The sequence below is a fragment of the Phyllostomus discolor genome, chromosome 6 (assembly GCF_004126475.2).
Source record: "Phyllostomus discolor isolate MPI-MPIP mPhyDis1 chromosome 6, mPhyDis1.pri.v3, whole genome shotgun sequence".
Lineage (NCBI taxonomy): Eukaryota > Metazoa > Chordata > Mammalia > Chiroptera > Phyllostomidae > Phyllostomus > Phyllostomus discolor.
Window position 1 is genome coordinate 137,034,602 of NC_040908.2, and position 24,105 is coordinate 137,058,706.

A 24,105-nucleotide genomic window follows, 5' to 3' on the forward strand; every position below is an offset into this window, starting at 1 on the left:
GGGCCATCTTAGCCTCTCCCTATGCCCTGCCCACCCCCTCGTCACTGTCGCAGGTGCCCCTGAGCCCCATCTAGAAGGCCAGCACCTGGGAAGACACAGTGTGATGAAGCCTAGAAGGAGCATGGGCGCACCAGCCCTGAGACCCAGCTCTGGTCCTCGATCCACCCTCCTTGCTCTGGTCCATACTCTCCTTTGTGGAGAGAGACTGGGCCTCCCCTTTCCGCTCTGACCTCGGGGCACTGTAAGGCACCTTGGCTCAGAGCATGGGCTCTGAGGGCCGGCAGCTCGTGACCCGGGCATGGCCCACAGGCTCTCTGGGGACCCGTTTCTATAACAGGAATGGGAGTAGTCCCTGCCTCACGGCGTTGTTGTAAGGCACACGTGAGATGACCTGCGTGAAGTGCTTGCCTGCTGTGGGCACAAAGGAAGCATTCAGTGAATGTTAGTTAACTCTTGACGGGATAATGATTCTTTGAGGTACCTGTGTATTTTTAAAGAAAATGACATTTCAAGAATGACCAGCTTCACCTTTAGGGGAAGGAGCTTTGGCCCTGGATAATCCACTGGGCCTCTCCGCACCTCCCAGCCCCCCACCCTGAGGACTATGGGAAATGACACTGCCTCAGAGGGCGACTGTGAGGTTTCTGTGAGCGAACTTACATTCGCAGAGCGCTCACGATGCACGGAACATGTTAAATGCTTGACCCTCATTATTACAGTTTTCCTCCAAAGAATCCCATGAAGTAGACACCATTATCATCTGTATTTTGCACGTGGAGACTGAGGCTCACCTAGGAGGCAGAGTTGGAGCTTGAACCCAATTCTCTCTGGCTTAAGAGGGTGTGGAGTTCATTTGCGTGACAGACAGTGGGCGAAGTAAGAATAGTCTTCACCTCACGGGTCCCTGTTCTGCTTGTTTTTCACTGGTGGGTACAGCTGAATCAGCGGGGTTTGGCTGGGACGTAGCAAAGAGTGGGGCAAACTGATTATTTGTGGACGGGGCCTGAGCTGACCCGCTGAGGGAAACTTAAGAACAAGGGGCAGGTGGCCCTCAGTGGAAGGCAGGCTCTGCGGATGGCCTTGAGAGTCCTGGCGCCAGGTACTTCTGACCGTTGTCCGCAGAACTTCCTGGGCCAGGGGCCGGCCATCTGCAGCAGGATCAGGTTTCTGGGCCCGGTGACCTTGAGCCTTCCCGACAGCTGCCGAAAGCTGGCCACATGCCTGGGGCGTGTCTGAGATCCTTGGGCAGCTGAGGAGCTTCTGCCCTGGGCCCCTGGGCCTATTTTTACACGGCCCTAAGGGGCACATGTGTTACGGAAACAAGAAGGCATGAAGAAAAGTCCACAGGCCACTTTGAATTTAAAGAAAAGTAAGAAGTGTCCAGGGCCGATGTCAGCAGGAAGCATCCACCACCTCGCACCATCACTGCTGGTGTTTTGGCCAGAGTTCTTTTTCAAAGATAGTGACAACCTCCACATGTGTGTCTCTACATCTCTTTGGCCACAGTGGCACCCCGTTTCCCCCTCCTTACACTTGAGCACACAAGAGGGAAGGGCCTTCACAACCTAGTTACCCTCATCTGTTGCCACTTGGCCACTTCGATTCTGTGCCCCAGACATACTAGAACTTGGGGTGCCCCGAGGTGGTCGTGCACACTCGTGCCTGCATATTTTGCTGCATGCCGTTGTCTCCCGAGAAGACTTTATGATCATCCCACCTGGGTACTGTAACCTTTAATATTCAGGCCAATTGTTACTTTGAGCAGTTGAGATAATTAGGTGTCTGTTGTCTATTGTGTCCCCGGGTGTCCGTGCCTGCATTTCTCATAACACTCTCTGGTGGTTGGCAGAGGACGTGTATATGTTCTCGGAGGCGATACCATGTCTTCCACCTGGATATCCTAAGTGAACATCTATGACTTACGTGACTGACCTATAGTAGGTCATAGATAAATGTCGGTTGGGTGGATGGAAAGACCAATGAGGCAGCTGGCCTGGCCTTGCCCGTGTGACCAGAAGACTATAACATCCCATCATTCTCCTATCGTTATCTGTAGCTGAGCAGTGGTTTGAGCGCTGGGTGTGAACTTGGTAGTTCTGTGTGGGAGTTAAGCAATGGGTATTGGGCCCAGTTCTGAAAATATCTTCCATTCTCTTAATTCCTTCCTTCCTTGGTTTATTCAGAAGATCCAAATAGGATATTGCAGTTAACTTTTAGGCATCTTTATAACTACCAGAAATTAACATTGATAACAAAAATGGTCAGGCTTTGTTTGTTCTCAGTGCTTTAGTCTCATATCAACCCTGTGGGATGAGAAATGCATTTTGTCCATTCCGTGAACGGGTGGGAGGCTTAGGCCCTGACGTCTTTGCTGTGCTCTGCTGGGGTCGACCGAGTCATGTCAGAGGACATCTCGTCCTTTTCCCCGTGGGCGCTAGAGCCCAGGGTTACTGCCTTTGTCCCTGGTGCTGTCTGTGTTTTACTGTAATAATAATAATAATAATAATAATATAGAAAACATTTATTGTAGTTGGGTGCTGCTTTAGACATTTTTTCTGCATTAACTGATTTTATCTTCATAAAACCATTGTTATTCCCATTTCACAGATGAGGAAACTGAGGCAGAGAGAGGTTGAGTAACTTGCCTGAGGCTGCACAGCTCATAAGTGACAAGCTAGGGTTTGAACCCTGGGAGCCTGGCTCTAGAGTCCATTCCCTGAACTCTTACTCCATCCTACAATACATATAAGGAAGTCGATTGAAGAAGGATAAAGCACTGACTGTGCTGTGGAAGGGCAACAATGACATTTGTTATCCTAGCCCCTCACATAGGGATGGGCTGAGCCTTGGGATGATTCATTTCATCATGGGAAGGAGATTTGGGAGGAGGAACAAGCGTGGACTCTGGACTTGGGCAGATCTGGGTCTCACATGCTGGCTGTGTGTGCTGGGCATGTGACTGAATCCGAGTCCTTCTCCTCAGCAGGGAGTGTGGAAGCTGCCTCCTCGGGTGGTTGAAGGGATGAGTGAGAGAGGGTGTAATGAGCACCTGGCATCACCCTTGCTCGAGATGAGTGCCCTTCCCCGCTTACAAGTCATGTATATATTAACTATTGATACTACTGACTTGTGCCTTAAAAGGCTCTTTCATACTCAGAAAGTAGGCATTCAGTGGGGCAGACTGAAGGGTGTGCCGCACTCCCACCCCCAGGATGGTCCCCTCCTAATCCCTATGGGAGCCTGTGGATGTCACTTTATGTGACAGCAGAGACTTTGCAGGTGCGACTAAGGATTTTGAGATGGGAAGATTATCTTGGATTATCGGGGTGGGCCCCATGTGATCACAGATGCACTCTGTGAGAGGGAGGCCGGAAGGCTGGAAGATGTGATTATGGAAGCAGAGAGAGGGAGATTTTGTTACAGCAGCAGTAGGAAATAAACGCTTGGGGATTCAAGCAAAGTAACTCTTACTGTATTAGACAGTCAGCTATTTGGGTTTATAGCAGAGGCTCATCTTGCTCCTGTGAGCCCCTTGGGTTTCTGAGCCGCATTGTTAGAACACTTCAGAACGGAGTTCTCTAGAATACATCCGTGTGTTCAGAGCGGGTCATTGTGGGGAAGTGTGAGGGGACAGAGGCCCACACATAGTGTCCAGTGTTGCCTGTATTGTGGGCCACTAAGCTGCTGTGCGGGGGGCGAGTGCCATTTCGGCTGGTAATTAGAAGTGAATACCAGGTGTTCCTGACCTCTTTGGAGGGAATGTAAATTCACAAGTAGGTACTTTATTTCCTAATAACATGTGTTTGTCTTGTAATTAATACGACATTGAGTAAATTTTGTGAGAGATTTACCATATTTTGTATACTAATTAATAATATCAAAGTTTTGTAATACATACAGTGTTTTTCTTCATCTCTTTTACTGCAATAAAAATTTCCGTATCCCCAGCACCTGCTGCTAGGTACCTGGGAAGTGCTCAGCTAATGGTTCCTAATGCACGAGCTAAACAGTAGTGCTCCAGCCATCCAAGAGCTTCCTGGAGAGTGGGGGTGATGTCACATGTCAAATTTTAACGTCAAACACACCGTGTACTTGTTAAATGCTTTAATGAAACTTGAGTCATCCTAAGCCAAGAAATCCTTTCAAATCCTGCGTCTTCTCTCACAATTTTATATTTTAACTTAGTCAGAAAGATGTATGGCAAAGACACGAGAAGAACATGATTTGCATTAGGAAGTGAAGTAGTGTTTGGTTTGGCAAAGCCGCCTCCAGCGTGCTTCCCTGGCTTCGGTGTGCCTCCGGATCTCCCGGAGAGCTTGTCAGAGCAGATCGCTGGGTCCCACCTGACTCGGGAAGGCTGGGGCGGAGCCGGGGAATTTGCATTTTTAATAAGCTCTGGGGTAATGCTGATGCTACAGACTGGGGACCACATTTTGCCAGTGCTGTCTTAGAGCCAAGTGACAAAAAGCCTGTTTGGGGATATGCCTGTGCAAACATGCATTTAAACTTGTATTAGTTTGCACAGATGCTTGACGTTGTTGAATTGAACCATGTCGCTAAAGGGTTTACTTAAATTTTACTAAATATTTTGAATGAGCCCATCCGTTTGCTTTTTTGGAAAGGTTGGGATGCTTTAGACATCCTCCCATCTGAGAACTGCAGTCAGTTCTGAGTTGATCGGCTGTGAACTGTGCATGTGCCTTCTCGACCCCCTCGCGCTCGCTTGACCTCTGGGGCCCTTGGTTTCCTCCATTGAAAAACTGAAGTGATAATCCTTTAGCACGTTGTACTTAAGTGCCTGTGTCCCGCTAGACATTAACTTTTTTTTTTTTTTGATATTTTATTTATTTATTTTTAGAGAGGGAAGGGAGGGAGATAGAGAGAGAAAGAGAGAGAGAGAGAGAGAAACATCAATGTGCGGTTGCTGGGGTTTATGGCCTGCAACCCAGGCATGTACCCTGGCTGGGAATCGAACCTGGGACACTGACATTAACTTCTTTGAGGGTGGAGTCGCATCTGTCCATCTGCCCACACTGCCTTGGCACCTGGTGGATGCTGAGCGAATATTTGCTGAAGAAGTTCCCTTCACACCTGCCTGGGGACTGAGGTGTTGTGAGTGGCATCGTGGTGCTCCATGAAGTTCAAGACCTTAGCAGACGTGAGGATGGGCGGGGTAAGACTCGCTACAGATCTTGAACTGAAAGAGAAATTGGATGGTGATTTATATCCACATAGATTGTGGTTTAACATATAAGCCATCTGGGCCTCGTACTGGGATCCATCTCGGTGCATATGTCTTCATGGGGTTCTTATGTTTCAGCCTTGCATCAAAGGGGTGTCTTCCGTCTATGTGTTTGTTTTTTATTTTTTTCATGAAACAGAATTAGTGATGGATTCCTGCTTGCACTTTGGTGGGGCACAGTCAGCCCGTGGCGTCTGCGTGTTAGAAACCAGTCGGTAGGTGAATGGTTGGGCCAGTGTGCTCACTGGAGCAAAAGGCGGACAGTGGTGGCCACAAGCTCATTCAGGTCCCAGAAGGTCTTCTACAGCAAAAATGAAAACCGAACAGTTGCCAATAGGTAGAGGAAAATCTATGTACCTCCTTAAAATTGATCGTGCAGCTTTTTAAAGAAAGGATGTGATGATCTGGTGACACTGGGGTGTCACTCCCCAAGTAAAAGTTTGTGAAAACTGAGTAGCAGCTGGCCCTTTAGGTAGGTGCAGCACGGGTGTCCACCCGTGGCCCACAGCCCACACACGGCCCAGGGTGGCTATGAATGCAGCCCAATAACAAATTGTAAATTTTCTTAAAATGTTATGAGATTTTTTTTTATGATTCTGTGTCACAATGTATTTTTTTAAAGATTTTATTTATTTGTTTTTAGAGAGAAGGGAAGAGAAGGAGAAAGAGAGGGAGAGAAACATCAATGTGTAGTTGCCTCTCATGCGCCTCCCACTGGGGACCTGGCCCACAACCCGGGCATTTGCCCTGACTGGGAATTGAACTGGTAATCCTTTGGTTTGCAGGTCTGTGCTCAATCCACTGAGCTACACCAGCCAGGGCCTGTATCACAATGTATTTAATGTGTGGCCCAAAACAGCTCTTCTTCCAGTGTGGCCCAGAGATGCCAAAAGGCTGAACGCCCCTGGGTAGGGTGTGTGGCATGCTCTCTACCATTCCCTATAGTCTTACACCCAACCCGTTTTAGTCACTTGTTACCTGCCTGCCCCCTTGCACACATTTGAGGTTTTTCTGCCCCAAACTATTGTATTCCTGCAAGTATCCTGAACTTCCACAGAAATCCTAAGCCCTGACGTGGTGCTTTGAAAGGTTCTGTTTTGGGAACATTTTGACTTTTGAAACAGTGCCTTTCAGTGTTTATATTGCTTTCAGTATTTCCTCCTGCACCTGAAGATGTAAAACACTATAAATGAATGTATCTTACACAAAACATGCTCAGAAGGATGTGGGAGAAGTCACTTATTCCTCAGTGAAGTGTCCTTTGTCCTTTTGATGTCAAGGTTGGCTTGGCTTGGTTGGACAGCTAGGTGCCCCACAGCTGAAGGACCGGGGCAGGGGAAGTGACCAAGGGGAAGTGCTTGTGTTTCTCCTTGTCAGCGTTAGTGACGCTCTTGCTCTTTGTTTGTCAGTTCCCCACATTTATAGCTTTGAAACATTTTCTGTTAAGTGTTCAAATTCCAATTCTGCCATTTAACAACCGTAATTTTAGGAAAGCACCTTGTGCCTCCTTTGCCCCATCTGGAGGATGATAGGGAAAGTAGGTACTGTCTACCTTTTCTAGTGGTGGGAATGAACTAGAATATTAATGTATGGGAAAGAGAGAAAGAATGCAGACCTTAGTTTCTCGTGAGGCCTCTATAAGGCTTTCAAGAAGGGAATTGGTGTCCCCATTCTGCTGAAAGGAGAGCTGAGGCTCAGGGGAGTCAAGTATCTCGCCCTAAGATACCCAGGAAACCCTGAAAAATCCAGTTTCCCAGACTTCACCTCCACTCTTGTGAAATCCTTAATTTCCCTCTCCCCTGTTAAAATTTCCCAGTCCCAATGCAAATGGTAACACTTTGACGTGAGTTGGCTTTTCCTACAGCATATGTTTGGTGGGTGGAGGGATTCCCACATTGGCGTGAGCATGGTAGCAGTGATGCAGATTTGGATGGGCAGCAGAACCAGATCCCAGTCTCACCCTCCTCGCACTTTCCCTGAAGGAACAGGAAAGCAGGGGGAGAGAGGCGTGCAACCTGGGTTTTCTTCCCTAGTGAGGGAGGGATAGCCTGTTCCCGTTCATGGAGGTGTTGAGGTGAATCAACCTAGAATGAAAGCCTTCCCTGTGCCCCATCCACTTCTCTAAGGGGATTGTGCAGAAGAAACCCCAACTAAAGCTAAAGCAAAGGGCCTTTAGGGGTTAGCCCGTGGATGGAGTGTCTCTTTTGATTTGATCTTTTCTTCTAGATATCATCATCAGTCTTGTGAGGCTCCTTTGAGAGACACTTGTGGAGATTTTTCAGAATTTACTGATGATTCGTTTTATAAGTGGCTGTAAAGTGCTCTGTTTCTATAATCACCCCTCAGTTTAATTCTAGCCTTTAGGAGGAGGGTGCCTTCCCAATACATTGGTCTCCAGGTAGAACCCTATGAAATAACCCATATCTAGCTACCTTTTTACTCAGAAAAATTGCAATTTTATCTGGTTCAGCTGAATATTTGTAAAAGACAGAAATATTTCATAGCAGGGCTTAGCATTGCATGACAAGTGAAAAATTGCCACTGTTTCCTCACAGGTGCATTAGGTATCTTGCAGCCTTGGAAAGCTCGAGGGTATGCTGTAATAGAGACCTTCCTTGTCTGGTTTGTTCTCTTCGGGTGGACTTGGACCACGCCTCGGACATGCTGGCTATGGCAGGAAGCAGAGCTGAGAATTATTTAATATTGATAATAGTCTTAATGTGATATTGTATAATTTCCGATTTGGTTAGCATGAAGCCCCTTGCCTTGGTCATAGATTTTAGAATTTGGAACTATTTGCCAAATCTCATTTCTTGGTATAAAGTACTTTGTGTACTACTTGCAAAGTGTCCCACACTATATACTAATGATCACCAGTGGTCTAGAATTCAGTGCTGGTAGCCATACCTACCAACAGCTTTTGAAATGGATGGAGGTAATGTATGGGAAATGTCCCAGAATGAGCCTGGCATAGACTAACCACCTCCTCCTTGCTAGGAGCAGCAGGAATTGAGGAGAAGAGAGAGGGGCGATGTTGGGGTTGGATCTCCTGCAGAAATGAGCACTACAGGGGGACGTACACAGGCAGTGGAGAGGAGGGCAGGCACCTTTGTTCCAGCCGTCACCACGCTGGGGGGCAGTGTCCTGCAGGGTTTGGGACTAAGTGTTAAACATTCAGACTTACCCGCTTGGCCTTGCTTTCTTGGTCAACAATGCTTCCAGGGTGTGCCTGGCACTTCTGTACCCTGCTGTCTGTGGAGTTGCAGGGTTGAAACCCATGGATGGACCCCTCGAGAGCAACCCAGAAGAACCACATGCTCCAGACCTTAGGAATCTGGCTGAGCCACCAAACTGAATCACAGCAGGCTTGTGTGTGGGAACTAGTCACTGCAAGGGTGAGCACGCCCTGCTCTTGGCCTTCGTCTGCAGATGACCCCATTACCCTGTGCCTTTATGTGTATTTGTTTTGTGGGTGACATGACATGTTCTAGTGGTCTTTCCAAAATTGAGGATTCGCAGCTCTCTGGGGAATATCAAGGATCTGCTGTTCTGTTTTGTTTGGCATTTACATGCCCTTGCCTCTGGAAGACTTCGTGGTGGCTTGTGGATTTCAGCATGTGCATGTGGCGAGGATTCTGAAGGAACCCAGACCTTCTGCAAAGAGCGTAGTGAATCGGTGTCAGGCTTTTCAGCAGGTGAGTCGATAGGTGTCAGTTGGCGCTTATGGCTTACGTGAGTTCTGTTTGGTGGGGTGACGCCTGCTGACGGTGAGCCCTGTCCAGGAGGCTGTCTGCTCCGGGAGGGGAGGACCACGCTGTCCTGTCACCACTGTTTCCCCCTGCACTACAGCAGGGACCACAAGAGACTGAACATTCCGTCATTGTTTTTCAAGGAAGGAGTGAGGCCGCCAAGTTCTAGGTAGTTCCTGGGTGGACTTCTCCAGTCGGTGCCTCTCCCTCTGGTTCAGGAGGCAGCTGTGTGTTTGTGATCCACAGGTCAGATTCTCTCGTTCAAGCGGGAATGAGTTGGGAAGCTCCTTTGAAGGTAAAGCCAAAGTATTTTTGCAAAAAACCAACAATTTCTTTTTAACAAAACTACTTGTCCAAAGTCTTATGTAACTTGATAGTGGAGACTCTGATCAGAAAGCGTTTTGGACATTAAGGGCCGAGTCTGACAGGGTTAAAAGGAACTCCGGCTGCAAGGAACCCATTCTTAGTTCTGGTGTCGTGTAACGTAGCAAGTCTCAGCATGTCACAGCTCCGTAACGATCGTTGCTTTCGGGAGAGGCCAGTGGCGTGTGGTATTCTGCTGTTCTGGAGCTGTGTGAGGAAAAAGCCTTTTTAAAGCTCTGACTTTGTAAACTTCTAGACCCTTAACATATGCCAACCCACAGTTGAGGCTAGAAGCAGTTAATAATTTTCCCAGGGTCATATGGACAATCTTTAAAGGAACCAGAATCCAGTGTGGAGTCCAAAGTCCCTCTTTTTTTCAACAGATCACCATTGTGACGGAATATAAGTACCCCTGGGAAGAGGTACCATACAGGAAGCCTGAAGCAAGCAGTTCCTTCTGCCTTGGGGTGAATTAGTTCATCAGTGTCTTTTTGAGAGAGGGGACTGGTGTGGCTCAGTTGGTTGGACATTGTCCTGCAAAGCAAAAGGTCGCAAGTTCGATTCCCAGTCAGGGCACATGTCTGGGTTGCAGTTCTGGTTCTGGTTAGGATATGTACGAGAGGCAGCCGATTGATGTTTCTTTCTCACATTGATGTTTCTCTCTTTCTCTTTGTTCCTTCTTTCCCTTCTTTTGAAATATAAATAAAATATATTTTTTAATTGAGAGAGAGGGTTGGTGAGGGGCAGGCATGACATCGGGTGACGGAAAAGTCCCAGAGACCTGGCAGCTGGGCTTGAGGGGAAAGCTGGGAGGAGAAAAGGGAAGGCAGCCCAGAGAAGCTGGTCTAATTCTCTGTTTTCCCAGGTACCCCCCCCCCCCCCAACACACACACACGGAGCTTTGGGCATGTTATGGCCTTGGAACTATTTCCCTGTGACGTTCATGTCAAAAACGACAATACGGTAACAAAAACTGCCCGTCACTGGACCCTTCCTTAGCGTCACACATAGATCATCTCACTTGGTGACGACTTCTGCCCTATGTATGAGGTCTTATAAAGCCCGTCTTACAGTTTAGCCCACTTGCAAAAGATCATAATGTAGTAAATGGCAGAATCAGGATTTGAACCTGGATTTTTCTGCCCCCCCCCCCAAAAGCCTGTGTTATATCTTCTAAGTGGGCTTAGAAGATATACATTAAGTATACATGTTAAGATATACATGTTAAGTATCTCCTTAACATGTTCATTCCCCTTTAGCATTTGTGTCCAGCTGCTGGCTTGGAGGCCTCAGCTTGGAACAGCCCCTTTGGGGGATGCTAGGAAGTTAGGGGTCATTACTCTAAAGGTATCAACAGGAGAAAAGAGGCTCGGAATGGTACAGCGAGTGAACGCACACGCAGGCGTCCACTGGGCCTCTCTGACAGTGCAGAGCCACAGTGGAGTTTTCTCCTCTGAATGCCTGGCCCGTCTAGAAGGGGACCCTCTGCAGAGCGCAGCCCTGAGGGTGCATTATGGGAGCCTCCAATATAAGGACTGATTTCTGCACCTTTAGTTACAGCCCTCTTCCCAGGTTTTTCTCTTCGCTTCAAGGGAAACATTGAGAAGTCAGAAAATAATAGGAAAATGAAATATTCGAGGCAGATAGTCAGTGGAGAAATTTGAGATTCTTGTTTTTAAATTTTTTCTCCTCTAGAGAGTTTTTTTTTGGTACCCATATGGACTTACCCATTTGCTGTAACAGCAGAGAGACTCCTACAGAGTTTTTTTCTGAAGGAATTTTTGACCACAGTGTTGGAAAGCTGAAGTTATAAATACTAGAAAAGATAAGGTGGACGGCATTGCCAAGTTGGAGGAGCTGGGCACGGCATTAAAGCAGCAGGAGAAACAGACTAGGACAGAGAGACTCAAGCCCCCTCCCGCCCCAGTCCCACGCTCTTATTTAAGCTTTCGGCTTCAAAGCCACCAAGAGAGCTAGAGCCGACTTGCTGGGAATCTTGACGCTCCCCTGGCCCAAGCTGGGTCAGAGGTCTGGAACCCCTTGTCCTGCTGGGTGCATGGCTTTAAGCATCTGCCAGGCAAGTGACAGCCTGTGGGGCTTCCTTGCAAGGGGAGATGCTGCCACACAGCCCTCACCTAGAGAATTTGAAACGCCACTGTGCTTTGTTTTATTTGGGGGCCCCTTTCTAAGATTACAGCTACAGTGCCCAGACCCTGCCGGCTCTGTCCCAGGTGGTTGTACAGCTCCAGGACCACACTGGGGCCCATGTGATCCTCTGATGAGGCTGACACAGGTGGTTGCCTCCCCCCAAAAAAGCTGGGCAGATCATGTATCAGGCCATGGCCCCTAGAAATGCAGAGGAAGGAGACAGATAACCCTGGGGAGACAGGCATTTAGGAGGGCATTTCTCTGAAGTGCATTTTGCTTTTTGGTTTAGTTTCATGATTAGATTTTCATTTTTCTTCTTTTCTATATTTATTTTTGGAAAGAGCCAGAGGAAGGAGTGTCAGAAGGGTTAGATACGAAACAGACCCCCCTAGCGCACGTGACCACAGACACTGACATCCCCTTTCCGCTTCTCCCTGTCTCCGTGCCCAGCCCGGATGTCTCTGGAGCCCCACCTCCACTGCTTCAGCCATCCCTGGCACCCTTGAGCTTTCCCACTGGAAGGGCTTGGTTTCCCTGCTGTTACCATGGTAACGTGGCAGTGACAAGGCTTCCCTAAGAACTGGAAGGACCCCTGCCTTCTCTCCTTCACTGCGTTAGTTAGCTCCTAAGTGCAGCCCCCTGTGGCCAGCCCTGTGCTCTTGCTCGGTGTCATCTCTGTTGCTCTTCCGTGCCCACTGGCCCCCAGCCATGTAGACTTCCTTTCGGTTCCCAAATGTGGGACATTGCATTCTTCCTGGAAGCTCTCAAGCACTAGGTTTCCTATGATGGGTATGTTCTTTTCTTCCCACTCTGGGTTCCCAGTGAACTCTTAAGTCTAGGCTCAAATTCCCCTTCTGTCAACAAATATTCTTGAGTACCTACAATGTGTTCCATGCTATTTTAGGTGTTTGGGGCTACATCAGTGAACAGAACAGAATAAAAGCCCTGTCTCTGTGGACCCACTTGCGCTCTCTTCCTTAAGAAATTCTCACCTGATCCCCATCCCCCAGGCTAGATCAAGTCTTGTAATACACGACAGGTGTTATTTGTACACTGTTTATTTCATGTCAGTTCTCTAGTCAGACTGTAGGCTCTACAAACTGGCTATTACATCTGTTTTATTCACCCCTATATCTCCAGTACCAGCGCACTGTCTGACACCCAGTAGGTGCTCAGTAAACATAGGTGAAGAAGTGGATGAATGAATGAATGTTCATTATTATTGTTGGCAAGCAGCAGTATCAGGTGTGGGGATCACACACACATCTGGAAGAACGTTGTTTGAGTTGATCTATGAGGCTTATGAAGACTCTACACTGTGCTTTTCAAGTCCCCAGAACTCGGAAGTTCTCACTCATCCTTGTCTGGGTCCAGATCTCCCATTGCCGAGGCTTGAGGCATTTCATGATTTTTTTTAAAAAAAAAATGTCTAACTTCAGTTTAGCAGCTGGTTGCCTCCCCTCTCAGTTGCATCCTCCCAGGTTGGAGATCTCCAAGGGAAGCCCCAGTGAGAAGTTCTTCACTCAAAAACTGGCACCCCTTTTACTCAGTGCCCCGAGCCCCAACTTCCCCTGGGCCTCTGTGTTGCCGATAGAGGTGGTCTTCATTTGCATCCACCATTTTCACGCGCTTTGCACTCAGCTACACTGGTATTCAGAGAAAAATGCTGCCATGACAACTGCCACAACAGATGGTATTTGATCAGTCTCCAAGCTACCGAGGAGCTACACAGCAGCACTTCCGAGGTTCGCATATTTTACGTTATCATGAGACCCAGTCCGGCCGTAATCATGATTGAGATGTGAAGTTTTCCATTTGCCTCCTATCCCCTCTTCTCTTCCCAGTAGTTTGGCATTTGTTTTGATTTTCCTTGCTCTCTGGCTGTCTTGGGTGGAGATCTGTATGTGGATGTGAGAGACAAAGGCTACAGCATGCATAGTCCACGGGAGTTGCTCTGCCAAGCGTGACGTCAGAGACCGTTGAGAAACTCTTCACTTTTAGGTTGGAGACCAGCTGACACTGGGAGAATGGCTTCATTGCAGGTTTTTGCTTTCGGGTGTTCATGGACTGCACAGGACGGAGGCCGCACGTGGCACCAAACTAAGGGAAGCCTTGGGAAATGCACCTTGGTCTTGATCTAAACCCTAACTCTCCCTCATCCAGCATCTGCCTGCTCCCAGGTCTCTGAGCCACACTGTGGTCCCACCTCTGGGCTCCCAGCCTGCACCCCAGCTAATCCTGTAAACTTCAGGATCTCCATCCCAGAGCTATGGCAACAACTACAACAGCCTTCTCACCCTGCCCCCCTCAGCACCACTGGAATGTCCAAGTTAGCACAGATTTCTTCAGCTAATTTTAGAAAGCAGTTTATATTGGCCGAGATGTGTTAATGAACAGCCTTTGCTGTGTTTACATACTTTGCTGGTTAAGAGTCTTTTCCTTTGCGCTACCTCCCCACTTTGATGGTTGCTTCATCTCGCACTACGTGTCTGGATCACACATGAGCCTCCTTAGAGAGGGGCTTTAGGGGCACCCTTGTGCTGTAATGAGGTCCAGACTCCTGCCACCTGGTCGTTGCCCTCTGGGAATTGGGTGGCAGCTTGCAGTCGCAATGGGGCATGAAGATGGGTGGTTTACCTGGACAGTATTTGGGAAGAAAACCTTAAGGTGTATGTTAATCACATGAGAGCTGGGATCAAAGAAACCTTCTCGCCTTCTGATCTCATTCCAAGTGAAGCCGGAGGTTGGAATTCACATCTGACCCAGCTCCGCTTCCCGGCCCGCTGTCTTCCTGGGGCGCAGATGAAAAGCGTGTGGGTCTCGGCTGCCTTGTCGGGAGTGGTTTTTAACCTCCACAGAGTGTTATTAAAGAGTGGATTTGAGGCTCAGGAATGTTTTCTGAGCTCCTCCTGTGAGCAGAGTGGAGGGAAAAGAAAATTCAAGGCTCTTGATGGGCGTATGAATTGTCTTTTAAATGATGACCCAAGGGCTTGTTTCTAGTTTTAATGTTTTCAGGGAGTGCAGCCCAGACATCTGTATGCTGCTCCTGTTTCACCTCTCCAGGAGATGGCACCCCTTCTCCTCACCTAAGGAGGGAGGGTCCTCACGCGTCCCTTGTTTATATCCTCTGGTTCTCCCTGAAATGGATGGAGGTGGGGGTGTGCGTCGAACGTGTCTGTGAGCCCCAAAGTGAAGCATCATATAAATGTGGGCTCCTGGACAGGGAGGAGGACTCCGGACCATCATCGTCAAGAGGATCGAGCACCGTGCCTGGCGTGGCCATGCGAACAATTATGTTGATTGGATGAATCATTAAAAGGATCGTGTCGCTCGGGTGCATCAGCCTTGGCACTGTTGACATTTTGGATTGGATATTCCTTTGTTGTGGGGGCTGTCCTGTGCAATGTAGTGTGTCTAGCAGCATCCTTGGCCTCTACCCACTAGATGCCAGGAGCAGGTCCCCACCTACCCCCACCCCTGTTGTGACAACCCGAAGTGCTGCCAGACACTGTCACCAGTCCCCTGAGGGACCAAATCCCTGCCCCTTCTCTCCTGCTTTCCCCCACCCAGTGGGGAACTACTGATCTAAATGGTGAAATTCACTGAAAGAATAACAGGCCTTTAAAAATCAACAGGAGGAGAAAAGTATTCTAGGTAACCTACTTACCATTATCCATGGCTTTAATAGATTTTAACATTAAAAGAAAGCCCAGTGGGTGGCTGAATTGAAGTATGCCAAGGGTAGCCTTGCAAGGAGAAATTACTATACACTTTAAATGATATGTATCGAATGCTCCGTGAATGGAGCAAGTAAATGTTCTTTATGTTCCTGGAAGGCTGTTTCTGTGGATTACAACACAGAAGCAGAGCGGGGTTTCTCCTGAACATGTCAGTGGGTATCTTTTAATTCAGTGTCACACTGCTGTACTGTTGTTGAAACCACTCAGTCCAGGTCAGTCCATCTTCATGACATGTGCCAGGATAACCTCAGGTGGACTGTTTTATTTTTTGCATTAACAGATTCAGGAGTGGTCAGCTTTTTGTTTTCCTCATTTTCTATGGGAACATAATTGCCAAAGCCTTGTTTATCAACTATGTGCAAGATAATATATTTAAAAAATAGGATTATAGGAAGAGACAAGGGGTAGAAGAGGAATTTCATAATTTTACCTGACTTAAATACCAGTGCCTCTTTGTGGGGGCGACAAGTCCTTTTGAGTTATCTTGGTGTATCACCACTGTGTTCAATAGCATAGATGAGGACTGGTAATTATTTTCTCAAATCTGGGTTTTGTCATGGGGTAAAATAGCATTGGGAGGTATAATTTTTATTATCCTCACAAATGGAAGCAAATTGCCCCAACACACCTTCCACAGGGACTTCCAGCCGTGCCCTTCCTTCCTCCCCTGCCCCCACCCTCCAAGATGTCAGGGCCCGGCTGTGCCGCCAGCCATTCTGGGCTGGACAGAAGAAGGGAGAGTTAAAAGCAATCTCCTTTTTCCTCCCTCTTCATAGAAGTGACGTTCTGTGGTGATGGCAGGGGTAACCCATAGCATCCGCATGTATTTAGTTTGCAGGAAATTGCATTCTGCCCCTTTTCCTTGAGATGAAAAGATGCCTCCTTGACGTGAGCTGGAGGCCAGGAGAGTGACCGGAGCAAACCTGAGCTAGAAAACACCAGGATGAGGCAGTTTTGTAGACTCGGGGCTGGTGGAGTCTTCTAACCTGAGTGCAGTTGTATTTAAGTGTGCCAAAGCTTAAGTGAAAACATTTGGAAGATGGGAAGATTGAGAGGGGAAAGTGCTGGGGTGGATTGGGGGGTGGGGGCGTGGCCTGCAGGAAGACTGGAGCAGACTCTGCTCCCCTCGGAGCTGGTGACACGCTGACACCTCACCCTCTGTCCGTGAAGGAGCGATTGGGATGTTGCTCGGGGACAGGGAAGGGAAAAGGTCACCTGTACGCCGTGAAAAACAGTCATTTATTCATGAAAAACAAATTCCATGAATTAAAGACTGGTTTGGGTTCCTAAGAATGCTGGGAGGTCAGGTGCTGGGGAGGTCAGGGGGGTGTTGGGTGGTTGGGGAGGTGAGGGGGGGATCTCCACTGTGAAATGGCAGTTGAGGGAAATTAGAAGATCCCTGTGTCAAGTCAAAGGCAGTTTCTTTCACTGGTGGTCACCATTGACGTTAATCCAGCCCGAACAGTTTCCCGTAGACCAAAACATAATTAGCCCTGACAACTGAAGCTGAATCCGACCTTTGGGAATGACCTAATTGTTTTTTTTTTTGTGCGGGCTGGACGTTGGCTCACCCTTGACCATGGCATCAGCCCTGGCAAAGGTGGGAGGCCTCCCGGTCTCTGCCCCGTGGGCCCCTTCTTGCCACAGAAAACACGAAGGACAGAGGGGTTCGGCGAGGTCGCAGGCCTCCCCGGTCCTCTGCGATGCCTGCCATGCTGAGAATTTTGTGAGTAAACACTACCCAGATTCCTGCTGAAACTCCCGTTCGTGTTTGTACATTTGACCGCCTACTGCCTTGGCGGCTAGAAATTTCTCCCAGCTGCTGGTTAGACGGGTGGGTCTCCTAACCTCGTCCCCACCTCCGTGCTTCTGGCAGCTGCTCACGTTTTCAGGGTTGCACCGGCGACACCGACCGGCTCGGGAGCTCCGGTTCCACCCTGGTTATTTTTGGCAGCTGTGAGCCATCCGAGGCCCCGACATTTGGCTCTGTGTGGTGGGGATATTAGGTAACCTCTTCCTGTGCAAGTACAGACAAAGGAGAGTCCTGACCTGCATCCATTCCTGTCCTCCTGTTTTGCCCTGTCAAGAACTTCAGCGAATGCACGGGGAAGGGAGCCCTGTCTCTCTGACCTGGCACTTTGTGTCTCCTAAGAGGTAGCTCTGGAGAAGGCTGACCGTTTATTGAGTGTATGTTGTTGTGTTTGTTTTTCCTCCTAGATTGAAAACATAGATGCCTGCTTGAACTTTCTGGCAGCTAAGGGGATAAACATTCAGGGGCTGTCTGCAGAAGGTGAGTCAGCGCTCGTCACGAAGCTGCCTTTTCGTCATTAGGAATGCCCACCTGTTACTGATTGACAACATGAATCCAGTTGAGACGCGAGATGCTGGTGGCCTCTTCTGCTTTTGTCTCCCTTCTGGTTGGGAGGCATCTCAGTGCTCATCTGGACTTGAGGGTGCCAACTCTCTGACAACCTAAAGAATCACTCCAGGAATGCACATTCTGCCACGATGGCCGTGTCTGTCAGAGCGGTGAGACAGAGCTCGCTTCTCTTTGAGAGAGGGGCTGAATCAGACAATGCCAATTTCATTCACCTGACTAGCAGTTCGGTTAATTATCAAGCCAGGCCTTATCTGTGGGAGAGAGAACACTTAACCACAGGACGTATTTAAACTGCACAGTTCCCAGGGAGAAATGCCCAATCCTTATCTTTTACTTTTATGAGAAGAAGCAGTACTTTTCCTAGCTTGGAAAAAAAAACATTAAAGAGCACTTGCTATATTAATGAGATGCTACATTGTGACACCCTGATTAGTTTTTAATTAACTCAGATTTGGTGGCTCATTAGCACATGAGCGTTCGCCGGTGGTGCACTATTCAGTTAGGGCTTGGTCTGGAGACGGCTGGTGTGAATTCCCAGCCTCCTTGGGCCGCCTCTCGCTCTGGAAACTTTCCCTCTCGCTCCTAGTTGTAAATACAAGCAGCTGCCAGCTCCAAGCTGCCATAGGCCCCGGCATCCTCCCAAACTCATTAGGCTGCACCTGCCTCCACTTTTCCCGGAACAGGTAAAGCAGTTTGGGTTTCGGATGACACCACTTCCCCCTAGCAAGTTTGGGTTCCGAAAAGATGCCTGCTAGCATTCACTCCGGTGGTCAGGGTGGGAAGGAGGGGAGCGGTGAGGAAGGAAGCAGCCCCGTGGAGCAGGTAAGTTTGCAAATGTGATGGATTCCTTTGGGGCCTGCTTCTTGCCTCTGCTCTGCTGTGCAGGGAAAGCTTGCTTTTCCTGGCTGTGGTTCCGAACTGCAGTCTCTTCCAGGGTTGGGGGCAGGGGATGGCTGCATCTAGTGCCTCATGAGTGTGATGTGTCTCCGAGTGGAACTCCCCCTGTGGGCACTCCAGTGTGCGGGCCTGTCGCATGTCATGCATGGTCACGCTATTGCTTCCAGAGCTCTCTAAACCAGCTCTTGGGTGGGGGGCGCCCTGTCTCAGCTCTGAGAGGAGGGCCCTTGGTGGGTTCCCTCTCCCTTGGGGTGTGAGCCCTCCTCCAGGGAGTTGAGGTCTGGGTGGAAGGACATGTGGGGTTCACAGTGCTGGGGCACAGGGTGATTGATGGGTGGTGTTTCATGGACAGGTAGGGAGACACAGGTTACCCTTCTGAGAAGTGTATTTTCTTCTGGTGTAGAGTTCTCGGGCTGGCCTGTAGGTGGCAGGCACACGCTCCTCCTGGTTGCTGGGAGCCAGTGGACCACTGGCTTGTGCCCCTGGGCAGAGCATCAGCAGGGACTTGTATGGAGTCTTGCTGAGCAGCAAGGACCCTTTCTGTTGTGGACCTCTGGCCACTCTGCCATCTCTCTGCCCATTGCCGTGCCTTCTGCCTTGTTCATCTCCACACACCCCCAACCACTGAAGTTGGGATTTATAATAGGCTGAGTTTACAGGTGTGGACACTTGGGCTTAAAGAGGTTATGAGTGATATCCCTAAGGCTTGTAGCCAGCAAATGACAGAGTCAGGACTTGAACCCAGGTCTCTGTGATTTCAGAGCTTGTGTTCATGGTGCCTTTTTAGGACAGCAGGTGGGTAAAATCTAGGCATGCCATGTACAGGTGGAAGCCAGCAAAAAAGATTGAGAAGTTTTGTTCACTGGACCACAGCGTCAGAAGGTGCTGTGGAGCCCCAGGGAGGCATGTGGTGCAGAGACGCTCAGCCCTCGCCCCTTGTAGATGTTGCAGCCGTGAGTCTGGGTGGAGAGGGGCACAGGTGCAACCAGTGTGTTGCGGTATCAGTTACTGGGGTATGACCACGAAGTGGGCATTTATGGCATTTCAGTAACTGCCCCCGGCTGTGCTGTTCTGATCCCCTATCTTTTCTGCTGAGTCGAGACTCACTCAATGATATCTTGGCTGAATCTGTAATTCCTCAGCCATGCTCATCATGAGAACAGTGCTATGCCAATACTTATGACTCAGTCTTGTGCATTTTTAAACTTCGAGCTCAGACTCCACTCAGAGCTCCTTTCCCCCGTGCCTCCCAGTGCAAGTGGCTTCGGAAGGTGGAAGGGGGACACAGGCGTGGCAACGTCACTTCCTCCCCCTTGCCTTGTCCCTGTGCCCAAGCCTCCAGGACTGGGGCAGCACAGGGAAGCGCAGTTTGGCTGGTGGTGAAGTTGCTGTCTTCCCCTCGGGTAATTGCTACTGTCCCCAGGTGGGAGGGTCTGCCCTGCTGGCCAGGGACTCACCCCCATGCTGCTTCCCGGGCCTTGGTAGACTTTTGTGAGATTTGACCAGCCCTTACAACTCATATCCAGCTGGTCCCATCCCCTGATCCAGGCCACCCTTTGCCCCCATGCTAAGGTGCTCCTGGTAAGGCTGCAGACCTCAGTCACACGGTCCTTCCATTATCCACCATCGAACCAACAGGCAGGTGTGGGCTCCATCTTCCACTGCGGTAGGCAGAGCAGGCCTCCTGTGGCCTGGAAGTCCCCCACCATGGGACTGCTCCTCAGCTCCTTCCCCTCACTCAGGTGTCCAAGAGGCAGATCTGCCAAGTCTCTGCTAAGCAGGTGTCCAGCTGGGGACTGGACGGCCAGCACCCCCACTTGGAGTGATTCCTCTAGAGCCTCCTCGCCTTTGACTGCAAGGAGTGCAGGGGCCCCACCTTCTTCTTGGTGAGGGGAGAAATACCCTGACTCTGTGATCATCCAGCATTGCCACCCTCTGCACCCTCAAAGCCATTATCCCATCTAGATCTACTTATACTGATTTCTTGGGAAGTGAGGGATAGTGTTTGGTGGTAAGACTGATTCTGAACTTGTACAGTCTTAAGGGATGGCGACTGGCTCCAACCTTTGCCAACTCCCTGAACTTAAAAAAGCAAGGGTACTCCTGCCTGGTGTGGCTCAGTGGACTTAGTGCCAGCCTGCAAACCACAGGGTTGCCACTTCGATTCCCAGTCAGGGCACATGCCTGGGTTGCAGGCCAGGTCCCTAGTAGAGAGTGCATGAAAGGCAACCACACACTGATGTTTCTCTCTGTCTCTTTCCTCCTCCTTTCCCCTCTTTCTACAGAATGAATGAATGAATAGAATCTTAAAATAAAAAAGCAAGAGTACTTAGAGCCTTTGTCCTCAAATGGACCTTACTCACAATTCCAGAGTTAGAGAAATCTCACTTGACATACTGTTAAATTGTGGGAATAGAAGCCATTCATTAAGAACTCACCATGTGTCAATCACTGAGCTATTAATAAATGCCGTAACATTTTACACCTTGTATAATCCCCCAGCAACCTTACGGGGTCAGTGTTCACATCATCCCAGTCACACAGATGAGGAAACGGAGGCCCAAAGAGGTTAAGCTGCACGTGGGAAAAGGGAGGCCCACGAGGTCAGCAGTGGGTAAGCTTCTCACATCTGCTGATTCAAAGGCCTGGTGTTTTCTACTACTCACGGCTGCCCACACTTGGAACCACCTGCTGAGCCACTAGACAAGCATTAAAGTGCTTAAAGAAATAATGTAGTTTTAATGCTTTTTATTTTCCTTTTGAAGACAATTGAGTGCCTCGAGGCTGCTCCTGATGGAAATATATATATATATATCCGCAGTTGGAAAGCCCCGTGGGCACACCTCCACCCTTTCTCAGTGACTAAAGCTGGTGTGGGACTCAGCGGAGTGTACGCACCCGTCCTTGAAGCGTTTCAGCAGCTCGGGCCCTGCCCCGACCTGCCCGGTAGAAAGCCTTTGTTCCGGGCACAGACAGCAGATGCCTGCGGCAGAGGCTACAGGCCGAAGTGAGCCTGTGGAGGTGCCGCTGGTTGGAGGCACATCCCATGGACCAGGCCTCCCTGGCCCCTCGGTGTTCCCAAAGGCTAGACCCTTTCATTTGCTCTTGGAGCTTTGCCAGAGTCCTGTGAACTGGGGCCTCACCCTGCCCTGGGTGATTTTCGACATCCCTTTAACCCCTCCCCAGCCCACACGCCACCTGTCATGGCCATCTCTAAACCTGTCCCTGGGAGGAAGTATGGCCTTTGTCCTTGGGAGTTTGCGAGCACCTGGGGTTTGCACCCGCTGGCCCTGAGCCCATCTTCCTGTACGGGAGAAGCGGAGGTCCCGAGGGATGGCTTGTCCTGTGTAGCTCACCAGATGGTTGCTGGGCACATCCTATAGGGCGGCACAGCCTAGGTGCTGGGGTGCACAGAGAGGTGAGGCAAGTCGTACAAAACCAGCCTTCATTCCAGGTCATCAGAGAGCCGTGCTGATGGTACGTCCAGGGTCCAGTGGTGCCCAAAGAAAGGCAGTGACCCGCTCTGCCTGGGGCAGTCAGGGGGCTTCAGAGAGACCCCGATGCTTCCCCTGGGTTTTACAGGATGCGTCCACATCCACCAGACAAAAAAGGAAGGTAAAGAGAAATCTAGGCAGGAGATGGGGCCTGGGTAACAGGATGAGAGCCAAGGACTAGCTTTTCACCAGTCTTTCAGACTGGAGAAGGAGAGGCAGGAAGATCCTTCCTGATGCCTTCGGGAAGGAGTGTGCTTTTGAAGTGAAACCAGTCGCTGACTTGAGCTCAGACCTGGGTTTTCTGCTCTGACGTCCAGAGACCTAGATGCTGAGCTTGCTTCTCCTTTCATCCTGAGCCAGAACGCAGGAGGTCTTTCTGAACTTTTTGCATAAATAAAAGCAACAGGTGACTTTGGTGGTGCATGTGGGGCCATTTCTGCCCCTCAACCAGAGGGGGCTCTGTAAGCTCTGCTCCTACCCCCTCGAGCCACTTCCCCTGTGGGTAGAGTCATTGCCAGTTTGGCAAGCTGTACACAGAAGGGCTGCAAGAGTCAGGTGGAAAGTTAGATGGTGAATGCAGGTGGAGTAGAAGGCCTAGCTGGAGGAACAATGCCATTCAATCAAAAGTCCCCGTCAGTTGGGCAGAGCCTTATACCACCCACTGTGGCTTAAGGGGATTGAATAGAGATCCTGCAACTCTGTGGTCTGAGGCAACCCTCCCTTTGGCTCTGAATCTCTGCTTCCCTACAAAGCAGGTTTCTTTGTGTTAGATTATTCCTTTGTAAACCAGGCCTGTGGTTTCTCTTAAATAATGTTGAAAGAAAATGACTCTCCTATTTGTTCTGCCCTTTGTGCCCAGCCTTCCCTCCAGCATCTATGCAGATTAGCACCAGCCAATGGAAACAAAGAGATCAGTCAGAACCCAGAGAAATTCAGAGTCAAGGCTACCGAAGTCTAATGGAAATTGGAATATGGTTCCGTAGTTTGTTCTTCAGTTTACACGGGAGTTTACATGGGGGTGGCCACTGAAGAGAAAGGAGAGCAGAGTTCCTATGCTGATTTAGACACCAGCTAGCCAGTGTCTCCTTGGACAAGTCAGCTCTCTCTAGGTCTATGTTGTTTTCCTTCTTAGCCATCAAGAGGGTGAGGGTAGTGGATCAGATACAAAATGATACTCTTTCGGAAGCCTTAGGAAACGTCCTGAGGGGAACATTTGTGGGCTGGCAGAATGACATTTGTTTCAAGGGGGTCTGTGGGACCCATTTACCAGGCCTCGTGAAACCCAGACAGATGCCATTTGGAACTATGGGAGGGACACAGTTCCAGCTGTGTGGCAGACCGTCTGCCACAGACCACCCGTAGCATGCACTGTGTGGCTCTGCACCCCAGACAGAGCCTTTGCCACTCCTGAGTTTCTTTTATGTTCTGAGAAGAAAATAAACAGTCCAATTGTTCACCAACTGACTGGTGCATGGGTAAACCAAATGTGGTATGTCCATACACTGGGGTAATAATGCTCAGCAACATAAAGAGACTCGTGGCAAATACTCTGACACAAATGAACCTGAAATACGTCATGGTCAGTGAGAGACGGCAGCTGTGAAAGACCACCTATGGCACGTTCCCTTTATGTGAAATGTCCCGAAAAGGCAAATCTGTCGAAACAGAGCGCAGATTAGAGGTGGCCTGGGACGGGCGTGGAGTTGAATGCACATGAGCGTGAGGACTCCTCAGGGTGTAAGGGGTATATTTTACAACTACATTGTTACTAAACTTAACTAAAAAGGATTGTACATTTAATTTTATGGATGTGAATTATACCTGGAAAAAAAAAGCTGTTAAAAAAAAAAACAAAAACAGAAGGTCACCGAGTTTTCTGTAACGTGAGATTAATTCCCTCCTCGACACCCGCGCCTGGCACAGAGTGGCCATGCAGGGACAACAGCCGGCTCGGCCTTCCTTCGGCTGAGGAGCCCGTGGTGAGAGCTGAGGACACTGCAGGGAGAGGAACTGTATTTCCTAAACCAAAGAGGGAAGTACTGAGCCAGGCCGTGTCCCAGGGGCTTTGCACACGTTTTCTCACTGAGTCTGC

The 24,105-nt window shown here is 49.3% G+C and overlaps 1 protein-coding gene across 5 annotated transcripts in view; it reads left to right on the plus strand.

Moving 5' to 3' along the window:
• The window catches only part of NAV2 (neuron navigator 2), a 365,536-nt gene that overhangs the window by 132,279 nt on the left and 209,152 nt on the right, over positions 1 to 24,105 (plus strand). For all 5 annotated transcript variants that reach the window (XM_028515602.2, XM_036029138.1, XM_036029139.1 and 2 more), the window contains exon 4: positions 17,460 to 17,532. In XM_028515602.2, coding sequence (XP_028371403.1) covers positions 17,460 to 17,532 — 73 coding nt within the window. The remainder of the gene's footprint in view (positions 1 to 17,459; positions 17,533 to 24,105) is intronic.